Raw genomic sequence first — 19,634 nt, forward strand, 5'->3', positions numbered from 1 at the left:
ACTGAGTCTCTCACCGTGGTTTTTCTTAGACTCCTGAGACCGTGCCCCTTGTGGCCGCAATGCATTGCGAGACTTTCGCGAAAGATTCGATTTTTTTCGGGAAGGCATGGTAACGCGTATAAGTCCCAAATCGTTTGACATTTATTGAAAAATGTTTTTTTTTTAAAGTACCCACCGTCGTGACCATTATAAAGAGGAAAGGGCACGGCCGCTTCTCCATGCAAACGCAGTCTCCATTTTTTGGATAAAAACTACCCTATGTTCTTCCACGGGACTCAAACTATCTCTATACCAAATTTTATCTAAATCGGTTTAGCGGTTTAAGCGTAAAGAAAAATTAAAAAAAGTTTTTTTCATATTTTTTGTGTTTTCACTCGGGAATGGTGTCATTTTGATATCATAAATGAATTCGGCATACCCGATTTATACAAAAACGATACCTAACTTGGCCTAGTAGCTAAAATGATATAGTTATCAAGATAAAGTTTTTAACCCCTTTTTCCATGGGGGATGAATTTTTAAAAACGCTAAAAAAAAATTCTTGCTTTTTAATATAATTAACGTTTTGCAAAGTTTTAAGTTCCTGGCTAAAAATAAAATTTGCACCCCAAGACAAACTTTCATCCCCTTTTCAACCCCCTGAGGGGTTAAATTTCCAAAAACGTCAAAATTCGTTTTTTTGTAATCGTCTATCATACATTTCTAAGAAGTTTCAAAGCATTTGTAATGGATTCAAACTTTCAACCCCCTTTTAACCCTGTTAGGGGACGAATTCTTGAAAACACTAAAATTACTTTTCCTGTATTATAATAATATGCCCATTATACAAAGTTTCAAGTAACGCACTCAAAAAAAAGGAACTATACAAACTTTCAACCTCTATTTCACCTCCTTAGGGGATGAATTTTCAAAAACGCTGAAATTAGTTTTCTTGTATTTCAATAATATATCTTCTTACGAAGTTTCAAATTGCTAGCTTAAAATAAATCTTGAACTCCATACAAACTTTCATCCCCTTTTTAACCCCCTTAGGGGTAAAATTTAAATTTTTATAGCCTATAACCTGGCCGTGGATTTTTTCGACAGATTAGTAAAGTTTGCATCAAAATCCGTTCAGCCGTTTTCATTTGTAGCGCGGTCAAATAAACAGACAAACAGATAAACAGATAAACAGACAAACAGATAAACAGACAAAAATTCTAAAAACTGTTGGAATGTGTTCTGTTATCGATTCTAAGTATCCCCAGCCAATTTTTTTTCGAATATCTTCCATGTACAGACTTTCGACCCTCTTCCGCTTTATTTTATGTATAGATGTTGAAAATTTTTGAGCGGTTGAAACGCTCATAATTTTTGGCGCGAATTCGACGGAGCGTGATGACGTCACACGTTGAGCGGCCCAACTGACGTTTGCTACTAATGACACTAATCTGTCGAACGCGTGACGTCACGTGGCGTTTCGAGCGTTTCGCTCACAAGCTTTTCGCGGGTAAATTTTTGTACTTTTTATTTATTATTTTAAGTAATTAAATGGTAATTTAAAAACGGAAATGCATTTGTAACATGATATAACGGTAACAAACATCCGAATAAAACATATTTCGTTCAAATATAAACTTCATGCATGAGGCTAATTGGGACGGGTTCCACCGTGGCGGGGTGGACTAGAGGTTCAAGGCGTTAGCCCGGTTTGCTAAAGACGCCGCTTCGAATCCGGCCTTCACCACTGGAGGGCTTCGACACTTTTTCTTGATCTAATGATTGTCTTTAGCTAACTTTTTCTCAGGTGCACTTAATTCGTATTTCGTATTACATATTTGTGTTATTTAAATCCTATAAACACCCGATTATGTACACCAATTTGGCCAGACATAAAAAATAGGTAGTTATTGTCTGTGATACCTAAAGATGTCATTATAAGATTAAAGATAACGTAATCGTTTTATTATGCCCAATTATCAGAAGGCGTGTTTCGAAATACCTAAACCCGTTATCGTCGGTTCCTTGTCTTGGCTAAACAAATACTGCAGGCAAGAAATTGTGTTATATAAACATTGACAAGCTTCATACGGATATGAAGCGATTATAATGTTGTTATAGTGAAAATGAGTCAATATTCATTCGTATTACAAGTGTTGTGTCCTTGATAACGTTTTGGTACCTTTATATATAGATTTTTGTTAATTTACAGAAAATTTAAGGTAAGAGAATCAGTCATTTTACTGGATTAGAAATTTTTACATTGTAGAAAACATAGGCACATTTGAAAGTTTGAGTCTCTCTGTAACTTGGGTAACGAAACGTTGCAAAACTTGATTATATTCGTAAGTTCTGCTAACAGTTGTAAAGTCACCTGCAATAATATGTTACACAACGAAGGCCGAAAAAATATTTGACACGATCTTAGATATTAGTAGAGTCATAAGAGCGTGTCACATATTTTTTCGGCCTTCGAAGAGTAACATATTATTGTAGGTAGAATATTTTAAACTAATCATACCGCATGATCTCGAAGACAATTCACTCTATGCCTCCACAATTGCCACGAATTGCAGATATACGTGGCTCGTTTACATGCGGTCTGTACGCCGCAGTGGGCCACCTACAGCATTCAATCCAAGCGGGTTCCTTTATGCAAACGTTATCACGTCAACTTGTATCCGCGGGTCGAATAATCTGCAGGGCAAATAACACGCTTCTAATAATAGGTACCTACAGCCGGGGTTATCCGGGGTATCGGCTGGAGGTCGCCGGGCTATCGCGGGGCCAAACACATGGTCTGACGCGTAGTGTGGTAGGACGCACATGCACATACATACTTACAGATTATACTAACTAACACTAACATTAACAGTAACGATATTCAGCAATCAACTCACTATCTTAAGAGGCACATAGATACATCCGATGTACCCATACCCACTTACACACTGCCATTCGTCACCCGTGATCTGTTGACCAGGAATTCATGGGATATCGTCAGTTACCAGTGTGGACGGTGGGATTCGGATCCATCTCAATTCTAAATCGCAGATACGGCAGTTTGCACATTTCTTAACTTTGCAATATTTACACTTTGGTTGTAGTTGAAAATTGCACGGTGGAGAAATCATCAGGAGAAATGTCACAAATTAAACAGCAGTCTTGTATAGGCTTGAAACTGCCGGTGTGTGTTTTCATACATTTCATTCGCCCCTCTAATTTTGGAAATCTATAAGTGCTACGAGATGTTGACAAGGTTAGGTTAGATTGCTGTAATCATCTAAAAATGAGGTTGAGACCTTCATCCTTGTCTAGTGCGTTATCACACGAATCGATCCATTCACTAGCTATGCGTATACCGCCCTCGAATCGATTACTCGATTGTACACGACATGGACTGTATATTACAGAGTTAGAGTTCTTGGATCGATGTTTGTAATGAAACCCGATATTTTTACACGACTGCACCAAAAAAGCGTTGTTATTTAGTAAGGGCGTCCGCTAGCTGGCGCGGTCGCACGGAGCGGGCGAACGGTTTAACGAAAAATTGTATGAGGAACGCTAACTGGCGCGGACGCGTGCGGCGGATTTTACCTACAATTGCACCTGCGTAGGTAAAATTTAAATACCTACATAGGAAGCTATCTTAAGGTAGTAGCGGACGCCCTTAAGATAATTTCCTATGTAGGTATTTCAATATTTTTTCGAATAGTTGTTTATTTCGTTTATCTTCTAGTACCTAACTATCAAGAATTGATTAGATAGATTAATCGGCTTAGCTGGCACCAAACCGATTTGTCCAAGATTGTCCCGTGATATTTATATTTGACTACACTCTAGAATATTTATGGTCCTCACTATCTAAAGTAGAGAGTCCGTTACGATATCTACAGTTGCATCAATCACTAGTAATCACGTCAATAGCTTTAACGTAGAGATAAATTTGATACCTACTCGAAATGTTTATGACAATGACGTAAGTTTGAATTTTGTCTGACCCTGACAAAGTTTTGGCTATGACCCTTATCTCTAGCATACCGGTCAATCGTGATCACTCTGACCACATGACATGGCATTAATCGGTAACGACGCTTTATCTAATCGATAATTTGTACATTTAATTACCGGGTATTAACGGTCTTATCGGTTAATCGCCACATGTGCCGATTTTTACCATTTTTATTTAAACACTAATTATGTTGATTCTTTATTACTTTAATTGTAATTAAAGATTCATCTTAATGGACGATAACGGACGTCAGGGTGTCGAGAATTATGGAAAATTGAACCCTATCACTGAAATAAAATTCAAAATATTATGGAAAAAATATTACCACGTTCTTCGTTGTCGATGGTGTGGTTTTCTAGATTTCATCTACATCGTGTCTTCAGGTTTCAAAATAAAATGCGAGGTTGTATTTTACATTAGCTCAGATGACAATGCAAAATTGTCACAATACTCAGTTACTAGACTTAAATAAACAACAATGAGTGTTGTGGAACACTCGGTTGGAGTGGTGACGTGTTCATGTTCATGCTCATGCGCATGCTCATGCTCATATATTGGTTTGTTTTGATCTGTTCTGTTCTTGAATATATCGCACTAGTATGGCTTGTGACGGAAAAATCTTACACTTTTTTTCACCTAGCCCCCATCCGCAAACCGTCCGATAAGGAACTTCGTTCCAAAAATAAACTATATATATATATATGTATAATAGAATATAAACCTAACCTCGACCTCTCTTGTTTCAGATGCGTGGCGTCGCGGCGAACGAGCGAGTGTACACCCTCCGCACCCGGCCCCCTTCCCTCCTCCCACCCTCCCCGCTCAGCCTCGCCAGCTCCGGCGACAAGTCGCTCGCCGCCAACACGCACTCGCCGTCGCTCGAGCGCCCCGCCAGCCAACCCGCCACCACTGCCTCATTCGTCTGCTACGTGTGTGGTGTCTCCGCCCCCTCGTCGCAGCTCAGACTGGTGTACTGCTGTGCGAACCCGGAGCGGGAGCCGTATTACCCGTTCATAACGTCGCTGAAGCCGCATCCTGAAGCCAGTCCTATTAGTCCACAGGGTGAGTTATTGTGAGGTCCTGGTAGCTGAGCGTAGCATAAAATACCTTGCTGGCAGAAATGTCTGAAGACCAAGCTTGCTTGTTGCTCGAGGTGGTCGCAAATGTTAGTATGTATAGTAGACGGATTACGGTCGGATCGTTTGAAAGACGGTTGTGTCGTTATGTTACAGGTATGGTGCAAATCTGCGCGTCGTGTTACAAAAGCATCCCACACAAATACCCCTCGTACGGCGAGCCGGAGCCGCTCGCCAACGCCAACCACGCCCACAATAATAACAATGCGCACACGAACAACATTAGGTATGATGTTACTTATCATTGGACGGTTCCACACAGAACGAGGTCTGTACAGCCGTGCCTCGTCCGAGGTAATGGTAATGCAGCCGCGAGTGCGTTGCCTCGGCCGAATCACGTCTACACAGACCGAGTTGCTTCGCGCGGCAATTTCCTCGCGAGGCGGCTTGTTCTGTGTTCAGCTTATTAATATCGATGAAAATTTTGAACAAGCCAATCAGTACAATTTGGTTTTTGGAACTAGGAACTAATAAAAATTAAAAAATAAACAAAAATCTTTTTTTTGCGTAGACAAAGTTCATTAGGGAATGTTTAGTGTGGCCGAACCATGAAATAATCAAACGAGTAAATACAAACGGATTTGTCTAAGCGTCTAGATCATACAGGGATTACTTGTAACTACGTCACGTAGTGGTATCACCTCTTTACGCCGCCGTAAAACAGAACATATGTCACGCTGCCTATCCTCCAATAACATCGACTGTTGGTCAAACATTACTGACAAGTTGCGTTGGTGTGCAGGTTTAAGCCGTACGACATGAAATCATCAAGCGCGACGAAGCGGCCTGTCGCGCTGCCGCCGTCGCCACACAGCCAACTGGTCGCCGGCGAGAATGGCATGGGGCTATATAGGTCTGTACCGACATTCATGGTCTAGCGTTCCAATCATTCAATAAGTGGGTCTGTAGAGCTAGTTGCCTCGCGAGGAAATTGCCGCGCGAAGCAGTTCAAGACGTGCCTCGCCCGGGGCATTGTAGCCGCGTGTGCGTTTGCCTCGGGCGAGGTGTGTCTACAGACCGATATGCAACGTGCGGCAATATCCTCACGAGGCGGTACGTACTGTGCGGATTATCTATTGTTAAACTTGATGAGAAAAGACTCCGAAATTATGAATGAGAGAGAGAGAGAAAGAGAAAATTCCAACAGCAATTTTCTCATATTTCGATGACAGAAATAAATATCATTGTACAGGAAGTTTACTATGACCTTGTGTTTATAATGCTGGGGCTGAATCTGCGTTTCTGATACTAGATCTTCTAGGTCGTCGAAACGATTGTCCCAATTTTCTGACTACATACAGTTTTTAATAGTTTATCGTCTCACTCACTCTTCTATCCAGATCGCTGGGGGTTACTGATATATAGAAAGATATGATGATGGTACAGATTCAGCGGTATCAGAGCTTAAGTTAACTGTGTAACTAAATCTCCAGGTGTTACGTGTGCTGTGGCCTGTTCCCGCAACAGTCCATGGAGTGGCTGTCGACGACGGCGGAGTACATGAACTCGCACGCGATGCACTTCCCGTGCCTCGCGGGCGCCGGGCCGGCCGCGCCGCGCGGCGGCCGCGTGCTGGCGTGCTCGCGCTGCGTGCGCCACCTGGCGCGCCAGTGGGAGATGATGGACGCCGAGCGGGTCCCGCTGGAGCACCGGAGGTGAGTGCGGGTGCGGGTGCGGGTGTGGGTGCCGAGGGGCTGTGGACAGAGATGGGCATTAATCGATTAATCTTTTAGTTAACTAATCAATCGTCATTTTTTAATCGCGATTAATTTAGTTGCGATTAAATTAGTTGTGAGAATGTTCGACTAACAACTTAATTAGTTTTAGTTTCAATCGACTAAATTTCACGATTAAATCTATATTAAAACTACGTAGGCGCCCGTTTTTGCATTTTTTATCTTGCAATATGTAACTACAAGTACGTATGTATGTAACATACGGAGGTACTCGTATGTTGTAACTATGTTAGTTTGGGTAGAATTTTGCGACTTATTTTGAAGCAGATATCTTCATCCGATTGAGCTAAAATTATAGTTTAACTTTAGTTTAACTAAATACATATCATGGTTGCTTTTATATTTAATATACAAAGTTTGATTTATATAATTGTGTTTTTTAAGTGTTATTTTACTAATGCACAAAGTACCCAGTTCTTATTTACCCTTAGATAAGAGAAATTTAATCCAATTTCAGAGAGATGCACTACTTTAGTAGCAAAATAATAGTGAGAACAGATCTCACTCCTTAGAAACGGTCAAAATATCGTAAGTAATACATGACTATTTTATTTTTAAACATCCGTTAAGATGTCCTAATCAGTCTGTCAACATAGCCATACCGAGGTATTCTATTCAATTTGCTTCTAACATTAGTCGCGAGAAAATAGTCTAACTAATTAGTCGATTACAAAATTTAGTTGTCCGAAATCAATCGGCAACTAATTTAGTTGCAACTAAATTAGTTGCACTCTATACAACTAAGATTGATCAATCGTCGTTTTCAATCGTCAGTCGCAATTAATTATTGTAATCTTAATCGTTAATCGTTAGTCGATTACATTTTGCCCATCTCTGGCTGTGGACCGATCGATGGACAGCAGTGGCGGTTCATCGGTACGTTTATAGTAGGTGTGTGTGTATGCACAAGAGTACGGCCTCAGTAGCGAATAGGCGGGGACACATAGACCGAGCCGCGCCGATAATGCCGCGCGAAGCAGATCGGTCTGTGGAGACGTGCCTCGCCCGAGGCATTGCGGGCGCGAGTCGTTTGCTTCGCCCGAGGCACGTCTACATGCCTAATGTTCGAAGCCGCAGGGCGCGTAACGTAGCGTCAAAGTTTCAAGGGATTTGAAGACCGCTTAAGTCGGTCGCATTTGCATTAGTTTAACATGGACGCCGCGCCGCATGCCCCGGGTCAGCTTTATGAAGAATGAAATGAAATGAAATTTATTATTCATAACACACAGTTATGTCATGAATGACGTTGGCGAATATGCCATAAAGCCCATAAATGATAAAACTTGAAATGCGAGAATCGTCTAATACCATTACGATATAGGCCTGCTAGTATAAAGGCCTATGTTAGGTGAACTAAGTATTAAATGCGGATATCACCTATGCCAGAGTTAAGTAAATATAAATCGTTTGTTAACAGGTACAACATCCCGTCGCCGCTGCCGAGCAACTCGTCGTTAAACGGCGAGCGAGTTATCCCCACCCCACCTTCTACTACCTCCGACAGAACCGTCGCTAGTAATAGTAAGTATTTATATTTACCTATCTTTGTCATAGTTTAACACGATTCTTCGCATACCTTATTGCATTGTGATAAGGTCTATATTATATACTCTCCCGGCCGGTTTCGACCACGGCGACTGCTTCAACTCCGCATGTGGTTTGCGTAGCCGTTCTTATTAACAAAGACCCGTGCACACAATGGGCAGGTAAGGACAGCCATTGCTGTAATATATAACTAATAGCCGCTGGTGGTCGGGCTTTCAGCTCATCCCGTCTGTTATCTAGTTCCATAAGTCGGCGGGATTCAGTGTAAAATGACAAAAGACCTCCATACAGGGCGGTCGGCCGCCTGCTTCTCCCACAGAAATGGGTCAATGTTGCAGTTCTTCATGTGGCGCTTAAGCACATCTTTACACCTTAGAAGTTGGCCGCCATGCTTTCGCTCTACTAATCACCATAATCACAAAGAGTCGGATTGTTTACAAAATTCATCTCGCATCGGTGGTCTTACTTAGGAAAATTAAATCAAATGGCAATAGCCGGGTACCTACTCATAGAACGAGCCGCCTCGCGAGGAAATTGCCACCCGAAGTATCTCGGTCGGTGGAGACGTGCCTCGCTCGAGGCATTACGCCGTGAGTGCGTTTGCCTAATAATAAAAATAGCAAACCGGCTATGAGGCTTGAGTCCCACCTTCATCAGGATATAGTGTGATGTACACACTCGTCGAGAACCTCTTACCGAGATTCTCGGCAAAAAACCGTTCCAGTCGGGGAAGGGCGAGGACGAGTAAGAGCGGGACGAGAAGGGCCCAGTATGTACACACTTGCTCTCGGCCTCTCTCGGGGTCTCTCGACGCGTGTGTATAGACGGCATAAAACGTGGAATATATTAATGTTAATAATAATGTCTGTTTGCAGCGTGTACGTCGATATATTGTTTCCTATGCGGGCTGCACTCTGACTTCACGCTGGCGCGGATACTGTACGGGCAGCCGCAAGGCAACGCGCCCTACTTCCCCTGTCTCCTCACCCACCAGGTAACTACTGCTTCCGACATATGTAGTAATACTTCAAGGCCTTTACATTCAAACTGGACTTCGTCGAGGCGTGAAATATGACCTCGAGTGACGTCACTTGTGTTTCTGAAGGATTATCTTCAGTTACTTTATTCTCCTGAAAATATCTGTAACGTAGTATGACACTTGAAATCAGCTGTTGAGCTACCTTTAAGACAATTACTCCGCAGAATAATGCAAAATGTGTGTGATGTCAATTAAAGTCATATTATCGCTTCTCAGCGGATCAGCCTAGTCTAGTGTCCTGCAAATAAACCGACGAAATGGAATTATTAGCAATACGTCTTTTCTGGACGAGCCTGGACTGGCGTCTGAGTTACTAAAACAAGGTATTCAAGAATGGACGTTGTATATTTATCAGTACGGTTTTTACTCACTATTATTTTTAGTCGCTTTTGGCGACATGTTTCGGATTCTTTGGGAGCGTACTGATAAATATTTTGAAATATGTCTCACGATAGTTTAAGTGCGATGGACGTTGTATGTTCAGTTTGTTACGTTTATCTTTGTCTCAGCAAAATATTAATATTCAGCTGTTTACGTTGGCAAAATGAATCATTTGGATTCATATATCTTCAACAAATCTATTGAACTAAGTATAAACAAAATTACTATAGCTATACATGATTGATCTCTTACAGAGTCTACCAAATGCAGAACAACTACGGGAAAACGGGTCGGCGCTAGTATGCACATTCTGTTATCACTCGCTACTTAGTCAATGGAGAAGGTATGTGTATACACGTTATATAGAACTGTGTATATATCTGGATGCTGTTATAGTTAGATTGGGATTCAATATGCCTGTTTAGTGTCTTGTAACTCATCTGTGATCATTTCGGCTCTACAAGATTCAAGTTCTGACTAACCCTCAACTCACAGAACGAAGTGTACTTCTTCATGCAGGCGCGTAAACACTGTCGCTTGTTTCTGTACCTCTCACTCACTCTCTTATTAGGCAAAATGTGAGGCGCAATGCACATTGGACAAACATATTGGATAGGTGAAATACCACCCTTAAACGGACTAGATGTTTTTGAATTTTCGTCAACAGGCGAGTTCACACAGAACGAGCTGCCTCGCGAGGAAATTGCCGCGCCATGCAGCTCGGTCAGTGTAGACGTGCATCGGCCGCATTGCCTCGGGCGAGGCACGTCTACACCGACCATGCTGCTTCGCGCGGCAATTTCCTTGCGAGGCAGCTCGTTCTGTGTGGACTCGCCTAAAGGTGCGTCTACGCTAGGCGAGCCGAGCACGAGCCGAGCACGAGCCGAACACAATTCGTCTAATGTGGACCGACTTACAAGCCTCGAACGAGCGCGCTGCGAGCGTTTCGTTCGTGCTCGTTTGCGTTCCGCCGGTTGTCGGTTTTTTGACGAACACAAAGGGATTTGCCTCGCGCTCGCAGTGCGCTCGTGGACGTGTTTAGTGACAGACGTCGGTCGCTCGAGCCGAGCATCATGGAAACGTGGACCGAAGATGCTTCTTTGCAATTAATTGAATTATATCAAAATAATTCATTGATATGGGACCCAAAACTGTGCTGAATGGATATAGCCTCTTGAAATCTGGTATTTTATTTTGCAATGTGCGGTCCAATTGAGCGTAGTAAATTCTCAAAGTTTGTCGATGTCATTCGAAGAAAGTTCTTAAATTGGCCAGTTGCTTCTTGACCTCTCAAAATGGTTAGCAAATCTAAATTTTGTTGCTTGGATCTCATTTTATATAGATTTGTAGATCCCCATCGTCTTGGCCTTTTTCCTTTTTTGCTGACTACTGCTATAATAATCGCTGCAACAGCAGCGGCTGCCGCAATATTATTAATATCGTCCATATTCGTGCCGCGAGCACACTGCGGAAAACTACGTTCGAGGGAAGTAATCGTTGCAGGTTCGTTGTACGTCCACACTTGACGCTGCGAACGACGAAGCCGAGAACGGCTCCGCTCGTGCTTCGCTCGTGCTCGGTTCGCCTAGCGTAGACGCACCTTAATGTTGAATGAAATCGCATAACTCGATATCGTGACGAGCGGGAGGTCTAACTTTTCTGCCAATTAGATATCGCGACTGCAAGTTGGGGAGTTGATAGGTTCGATTCCCGCCATTCATTGTGTATTGTTTCCGCAGGTATGAGGCGCTGGGCGGCGTGGGCGCGGACCGGCGCGTGTACAACACGCACGACTACCACTGCCACCTATGCGGCATCAAAACGTACCGGAAACGCGTGCGCGCGTTACCTATTAAGGTGGGCTATACACGGTAGCAAAAAAATAAGTGCATTCCCGTTGCCAGGGAGGTTTTGGGATTATACTGAGCAACTTTTACTAAGGTACCGACCACGACATAGCAAAAAAAATTTGGCTGCTTCATATATTTTGGCTGGTCCATTTTCTATGGGAGCGTACTTTTTTTTTCGCGATTTCGTGGTTGGTCCCATAGTACTCATACTACACGGTATTTAACTACTAGTCAAATCAGTTTATTTTTTCGAAAAGAATTTAAAGATCGTCAGTCACCAAAAGCACACGGTGACTTCGCGGTGTTAGCGGATGGTTTTTGGCAGGGTCGTCATGTAAAGGGGTTGATGTAAAATAAAATAAATTTACTACGATGCGGTGGTACTATACCTATAACTATAATTTTGGCGAGATTTAGTATGAAAGTTTGTATTTATTTTTTTAAATCATATTCTAACATATATGTTTTTGTTACAGGAATTCCCATTTTTAGTGCAAAGGCGGACTGAAAATTCTTTATTATTAGAAAACGGCGACTATGCCGTTGTATGTTTAGACTGTTATGAAAGTTTAAGGTGAGTTCTTGCAACTTATGACTTTTTAATTAATGTTTAGCTGTATTTAGCTTGAAATAAAACTATGAAAACGGATTATATCGCGTATATTGAATTTATAATACATCCCGACGTTTCGAACCCTTTACAGCGTTCGTGGTCAACGGGTGTATAGGTATTTAGCTTGTTAGGTTCCAATCATTAAACCTCAATCATGCGCAACGTGATCTGACTTGTCCTTTATCATCGTACATTGGAATTGCGACTTTACTCCTAAAGAATATGATGCATTATAAAAAATATTTAGATCACTAACTAGTATTTTAGTCGCTTTTGGCGACATGTTTCACATGTCTAGTAAGTGTAACCGTAGTGATCAAAATATTTTGAAATATGTCTGACGATAGTTTAATTTCGACGATGTATTATAATTATAAGCACTGAGTAGTTTTTGCTGCGCTGCAGAAAACCCACAGAGGCACAAGACACTGAGAGATTGAGCACGACAACGTTTGAGACCCCACACTAGCGTCTATTAAACTCTGACTGCTCCTGGACGCAGCGTTGGCGCAACTGCGCAGCGACGCCATTTCCCATAGCGCTGACTAAAGTCGTCGTCAATAGAACTTGCAAATATGTAAACAAACCTAACGTACTTCTTAATCTTGCTCTTTAACATTAACCATGACATTATCAACAGTCTATACTTAAATATTTTATTTATATGTATAAATTTTTAGTTATTAATATTTCAAGGAAAATAACCTTCGTAAAAATGTTAGGTTATGTGTCGAACGCTAACAAAATCTGTCATATTTGTTTACATTATTTGCAAGTTCTATTGACGAGTGTGGGGTGCCCTTTACTGCCGCGTAACATGCCTGCAAGCGGGGGGTTAATTCGCTTCCTCAGACCTCAGATTGCAGTTGATGTTATTGAAGAATGCGATGTGTTGTTATAGAACACAAGCGCAAGACTACGAGCGGCGGGGAGTGCCGGTGGACAAGCGCGAGTACAACTGGCTGCAGCAGCCGCCGCCGCCCGAGGACAGCGCCGACGTCACCATCGCCAGGCTGCCCTCCGGCGACCGCTCCGACAAGCTGGTAACACTTACACACTCTTACCCTGCCCCTGACTACCTATACTCCAGTCTTACGGCACACATCGACAGAGCCGAGCACTGCAACGAGTCAAGACAGTTGAGCGTTTCCGTTTGCCAATGTATAATTTGGCAAGCCAACTTTGTCAGTAGACAGAGCCGCGGAATTCAACATATGTATGAAAGATCGATCCTTCACGCCTACTTTAAATTTAGCGCCTTTTTTACGAATAAAGCTGGCAAAGAGGTTGGCTCTGGTCTGGGTGACTATACCCGAATAGATTGGGTTAGACCGGGGACATAGAGAGGCTTTGTCGATATTGACGACACCTGACAGTGCAAGATTGTACGAGCTTGCTACAATTACAAACCGTATATCGAATATACAGGATAATAAATTTATCACCAGCCATACTCTGCGTATGGACCGCGAGCCGGGCGCAAATTTCGTCAGTCATCGCCTCCCGCGCGAAAACACGTATAGCGGTTAACGGCTATGTATGATGAACCCTCGTGAACGTCAGCTGCCGCTCCGTTGGTGGGTTGAGAAATGGCAGCCACCGAAACGCGTAACACGGTCTTTCCACCGCGATACAACCGGCTGACGATTTGTTTTATAAATTCACTGCGCAGAGTATGGCTAGTGATACAAATTTCACCTGAACTCTCAACATTATTGGAACAAACAATGAGGGCTACCGTTTTTGTGCTCACCAGTTGACGCCACTGTAGATGTAGGTCTAGAAAAACAGATCTCAAAATTCTTCTATGCTTATTTTTATAAAATCAAACGTTCTAATATACACATCTAAATGTGCCATTTTTTCGACCTATTTAATTTTGCATATATTTTAGTTGACACTTTTTTTTAAACACTAACATTTATTGAGCTATAACTATTGTTTACCATGACTAATCAAAGCTGGACAAAGATTTATAATTTATTCAGCTTTATTTAATAATAATTTATATAAAATTCCCGTTAAAAAAGCTTGAAACCCCCAAAACTTCTATGCATTTGACATTTTGAAAGATCTCCATCTACACTAGCGCGCCTAGCGGCGAAATTAAACGCGGTAGCCCTCATTGGAAAGTGTACAGTATTGAGTTATGTTTGTTGTACAGATGTCGCATCAGTCGCTGGTGGTGTCGCGCGGCGCCAAGCGGAACAGCCCCAAGCAACCCACGCCGCTGCCCGACCGACGGCCGCCGCCCAAACCCGACAAGGATCAAGGTCAGTTTTCAGTTTACCTTTACCAGGCGTGGCTCACGCTACAAGTACATGCCAGGGATGTTGCTAATATTCGCATCCGCATCCGCAACCGCGGAACTTTCGCATTATTTTCAACATCCGCATCCGCATAAAATCGGTGCGGAGCTTAATGCGAAACCGGATGTGGAACAGGTAGGTACAGGAACGTCTTAGCGGCGGCGTAAGTGCTAGGTAATTTCGTCATTAGCCAATAGGAATCTCGTTTCGTTTTTGTGATTCATCGATCGAACACTTTAGCCTATGACGGACAGCGAATAGTGAATAATTTGTTTTATTTGGACTTTAGTATAGTAATGCGATTGTGGGGCACCTATATTCTTGTTCAAATACTAAGTTTCGTTTTTTTATACATAAAAATTACTAAAGTGTAATATTTGAAGTTTTTTATGTGCCTAATCTCGACATCCGCATCCGCGGATGTAAGCCTTTAAAAAATCCGCATCTGCATCCGCGTCCGCGGATGTCAAAAAATCGGCATCCGCAACATCCCTGGTACATGCTATCCACGCCAATTTTGGTGTATAGCCATAGTAGTTACCGCGCACTACGGAACGGACGCCTGTTCGCGCATGCGCCACCTAGCGGTCATATCTGTCGTAATAGACGCGTTTTGTTAGGGTGAATCTTCTGTACCTAGTACTATTATTTATTCTGTGCCTTTACGCTGAACCTCTACATTGAGGCTTACACATAGTCGTATAGTGGAAAAGGAAACACAATACCCACGACGATACCCTTTGAATTCCCTGAGTAAAGAAATGAAGATACTCATAGAGAAATGTAGGTTTTTTTTAGACAACAGTAGACTTACTAGATTAACCAGAAAGTGAGCGTTTCCTTCAATTATATTATGTATTTTATTTAATAAAATGAAACGTTACGTAACGCCTTGTTCTAACCCCCCCTTCCGGCCCTGTAACGCATCGTAACATTCGTAACCCCCGATAGATAAAAATCACATTTCTATGTGCACGTATTAAAAAAATGGTATAAATCAATGTAAAAGCAGAACGCGAACATTCCTCAAGCGTCTCAATCCAATATACCCTATAGTGTCAATACTGTACTGTAACCCGGGGGTTACACTCGCAAGTTATTAGCGTCGCGGTCCCCGAGTTATAAGCGCTCATTTTTCAGCGGGGGTAACCACCTGTGGAGGGCTAAGTGCCTCCCAAGACGTGGCCAAAGATGAGGCATGTTGCGAACGTGCTCGGTTAGTGCCTAAGGACACGGTGCCTCAGTGAAGGCGATACTTTCTCTTACTATTAATTTTTTTTCAAAGCAGACGTGACGTGGGAGCTATAATTGATTAAACCCGAAGTGGTTACTAAAACCAAATCAAAATTACAGAACTTACTCTTAATTGTTCTCCAAAAATAGGTCTGGACGTGGCTGCTATATAATATATAGACTTATTTAGTATCTACATTCTACATGTCGTCGACGTTGCGACGTTGCGTCCTACAAGTCAAATAGGCCCGTGTAGAGTTGTGCCGTTCTCGAGAATGTCCTCCGAGTACTATGGAAAATATTCTCGTGCGAGAACATTCCCCATACATAAGTTTTTGGCAAAAATTTCATTTTTGGTACAAACTTTTATCGCTGACTGTACTTTTTTTCCACAGGCAACTAATACTCATCGAGACAATTCTACAAACCCCAAACACAATTAGGTTGCGTATTTTTAACACAGAGTTCCTATGACCACCTCCTGTCTTCATCATCAGATCACCTCGATGGTACCATAATATTGCATTGTCACCCGACTTACATGCGTATGCAAATTTTCAGCTTCATCGGAAACCGCGAAGATGGTTGAATTAGTTACCTTAGATTCCATTACATAGTTAGTTACATACAGGTCGACCTAATAAAAGCGTGTTAAAAACGGAGAACTTTGTCGAGATGGTACTCTTCGAGGTAGGTATAGCGAGTTACGAAATTGCATGGGCACATCATGAATTCATTCATTCATAAAGTGGCTTACAAAGGAGTAAGGTGAAAAAGTGTAAATATAACTGCCGTCGTCTGTACATCAACCCTCATATCTACTAAAGGGCCCGTTTCACCACGCTGTCGCGTCTGCGATCCCTCATCATGCGCCCCACGGGGTAACTCGATACCGGCGTAAGTGCAGTGCGGTATCCGTGTCACCCCCGCGGAAACGCGCCCCCTATTGATTGGACTAAAGGCGTGTTTGTCGTTTGAAACAACCACTGTGTGAAGGAATCTTAGTGTTTGAGCCGCTTAGGGGCTATTATTAACAATGTGTGGATTTGGCGTCATGATTTGTAGTTATTAGTGACTTTGCGATGTCCGCAATAAGGGTGTATAATAAATTAGATAAAGATATAAAGGAATGCCAGGATCTAAAAACATTTGAAAGAAAACTGAAACAATATTTTATTAGTAAGCCCTATTATTCCAGCAAGGAATATTTTGCTAGAGCTTTAGATTAATATTAATATCTGACATTTATATACTTTCTTTAACTTATTCTCTTAATTTTATTGGCAATTTATGAATTAACTGACATATAATATACATATAATATTTTTTTTTATTGTAATTTATTTTCTTTGTGTAATTAATTTTGACATTACCGGTGGTGTAATGTGTCATATAAATGTATTTGCATGCATTATACTATGTTTTTATGTGCAAATAAATGATTGATTGATTCGCATAGCTTTAAACTGAATTAATAAGACTGTCATTTTGAAACATTTTTAAAAATGTTATAGTGAAAAAAGAACAGGACAAGTGTTAGTCGGACTCGCCCACCGGGGGTCCGTACTTTTTAGTATTTGTTGTAGCGGCAACAGAAATACATAATCTGTGAAAATTTCAGTTGTCTAGCTCCCACGGTTCATGAGATACAGCCATGGTGGATACATGCATGTTGACTTTGACAGTTGAGCAGGACAAAAAAAACCTTGTGACGTGTACACCCAGTGTGAACACCATGTACCATATATGTAGGTAAAAACTAAGTCTTAGAAGACACCTTACGTACTTGCAATAATAGTAGTTTATGTGACTGTTACATAACGAAAGACACTAAAATAGGAGTAAATTTATGACACGAGCAAAGTGAGTTTTATAAAAAGATCACGAGAGGTTTTTGAACGCATAATAGAGCGTTTATGATATGTGTGTTGATTTAATATTGTATTGTTGCTGTTTACACTTTTACCTATGTTTTACAAATAAACACTTTGACTGTTGACTATTGACTAATATGAAATCTTATAAGAATAAACCTCTTCAAGTTGCACGCACGGCTCACTTGGAAAGACTACGGTACGCTTGGCAACCGAATCCCGAAAATTGGCACGAGCACTAGTTTTAACGACAATGACTGACATCTGAATCGTCCCGGTGTTTTCCATCGCCGAAAAACGATTGATAAATATCAAATGATATTTCGCATACATTGGCACGAACCGGAGTTATCATAAACACAAGGCATCTTCAATTTACGAATCTATTTCGCTTCATATTACTAGGTACATAGATCCCACGAAACCAATAACAGGATATGAAGCGTCCAGTTCGCCAAACAATCCTAAAGCTCCAATATCGAATAAAAATTCCAACTCCGATACAGATTCAATCGAACATTGCTTTTTGCGAATCAAATTTAATATTTATACACCGAAATCAAATATGCAAAAATGCCTTTCTACCCCGTAACGATCGTTCAAAATCCATGTATAAAAACAAACTTTGTTTATACTGATTTAGGGTCTAGTTTTGCGTGTCGCATGAATAGTTGTTGTGACGTTTGGAAGTCGATGGACAGATTTGATGAGAGGATGCGAGTATCTGAATGTATCGCGTTTCGCTACATATTGGTGCGGATCGATTGTGATTATGTGCGCAAGTTGACAGGGAATAGCGTTTTGATACATGAAACATGACCATTTTGATAACATAATTGTGATCAAGGAATGTAGAAATGATGGAGCATTTATTATTGTGTATGAGTTTTAGAATATAGTTGGTCAAGCAAATCTTGTCAGTAAATAAGAACAACAAAAACTACACTCATCCCCTTCTTCTAGGCGCCAGCACCAGTGCAAGACAAAGACAGTATGACTCTCTCAGTCTACGCCCGAAATGAGACAGTCCCTCCACAAACTATAGATACATTTTCTGAGAGATCTTTCGACGCTGCTACCATTCTATGCTTAGGTTATTTCTGTTGGATATGAAAATTATTAGTACCCTTACCCTACCCTTCATTAAATCCGAAAATGGCAGTATCGAATAGCACCGATCCTGGATCGCGTTCTAATCTTCGTTAGACGTAAATGTACGTTTTGGTTTTATAAAGCTAAGTTACAAGATCGGTGTTTGAATCTAACAACAATACGTTAGAAAGAGAGTCAAACTTTAAGTTTAGAAAACGCAACCCTGATCCGTGTTGCATAATAAACTACAACTAATATTACAAGCGGAACTTCTTTTCTAATTCCACTTATTATAAAAGGAGTTCTGCTTGTAATACTAGTTGTAGTTTACTATGCAACACGGCCCTGGTCAAAACTTCCCTAATTCTATCCGCTGAAGACTACACCAAAGACCGCGCACGGAAGCGAGTGACGCCGATGGCTACGCCCGATATCGGAATTGATTCGTGTCACAGTTTATTGTGCTCGCTTTGTGCTCCCGCCACAACTATACAGTGTGGAAAGAATGAATGGGCCCTGGAGGGAGTGCCTTAAAACCTTAAGTTAGCTCATTTTACTTAAAGTTAAAGGAAACATTCTTTTATTTTTAAAAAGAAACAAAACTGCATTCATAGTTTTTTTTGAAATTCGCTTGTTTTAACCGGGAATCGAACCGACAAAAAATAAAATAAACACGCTATTTTGTTCTACTATTCGATAGTTAATGTTAATGATAACATTTCTCCAAGAAACATTAGGCCTTAAGCGAGGTTTAGACTAGCAAGAACTTGCATGCAATTTACGTTACATTCATTGCTAACTACTAAAGTAAACTGCATTCAAAATGTTTATCAGC

General features: G+C 41.4%; 1 protein-coding gene across 1 annotated transcript in view; it reads left to right on the top strand.

Annotated features, from left to right (window-relative positions):
- The window catches only part of LOC134751169 (uncharacterized), a 185,907-nt gene that overhangs the window by 107,292 nt on the left and 58,981 nt on the right, over nucleotides 1-19,634 (top strand). The window contains exons 8-18 of the mRNA XM_063686541.1: nucleotides 4,738-5,053; nucleotides 5,224-5,353; nucleotides 5,870-5,980; nucleotides 6,561-6,782; nucleotides 8,281-8,384; nucleotides 9,284-9,402; nucleotides 10,083-10,171; nucleotides 11,568-11,685; nucleotides 12,155-12,252; nucleotides 13,193-13,334; nucleotides 14,456-14,564. Of these exons, the coding sequence (XP_063542611.1) occupies nucleotides 4,738-5,053; nucleotides 5,224-5,353; nucleotides 5,870-5,980; nucleotides 6,561-6,782; nucleotides 8,281-8,384; nucleotides 9,284-9,402; nucleotides 10,083-10,171; nucleotides 11,568-11,685; nucleotides 12,155-12,252; nucleotides 13,193-13,334; nucleotides 14,456-14,564 (1,558 nt within the window). The remainder of the gene's footprint in view (nucleotides 1-4,737; nucleotides 5,054-5,223; nucleotides 5,354-5,869; nucleotides 5,981-6,560; nucleotides 6,783-8,280; nucleotides 8,385-9,283; nucleotides 9,403-10,082; nucleotides 10,172-11,567; nucleotides 11,686-12,154; nucleotides 12,253-13,192; nucleotides 13,335-14,455; nucleotides 14,565-19,634) is intronic.

Source organism: Cydia strobilella, chromosome 21, assembly GCF_947568885.1.
Source record: "Cydia strobilella chromosome 21, ilCydStro3.1, whole genome shotgun sequence".
Lineage (NCBI taxonomy): Eukaryota > Metazoa > Arthropoda > Insecta > Lepidoptera > Tortricidae > Cydia > Cydia strobilella.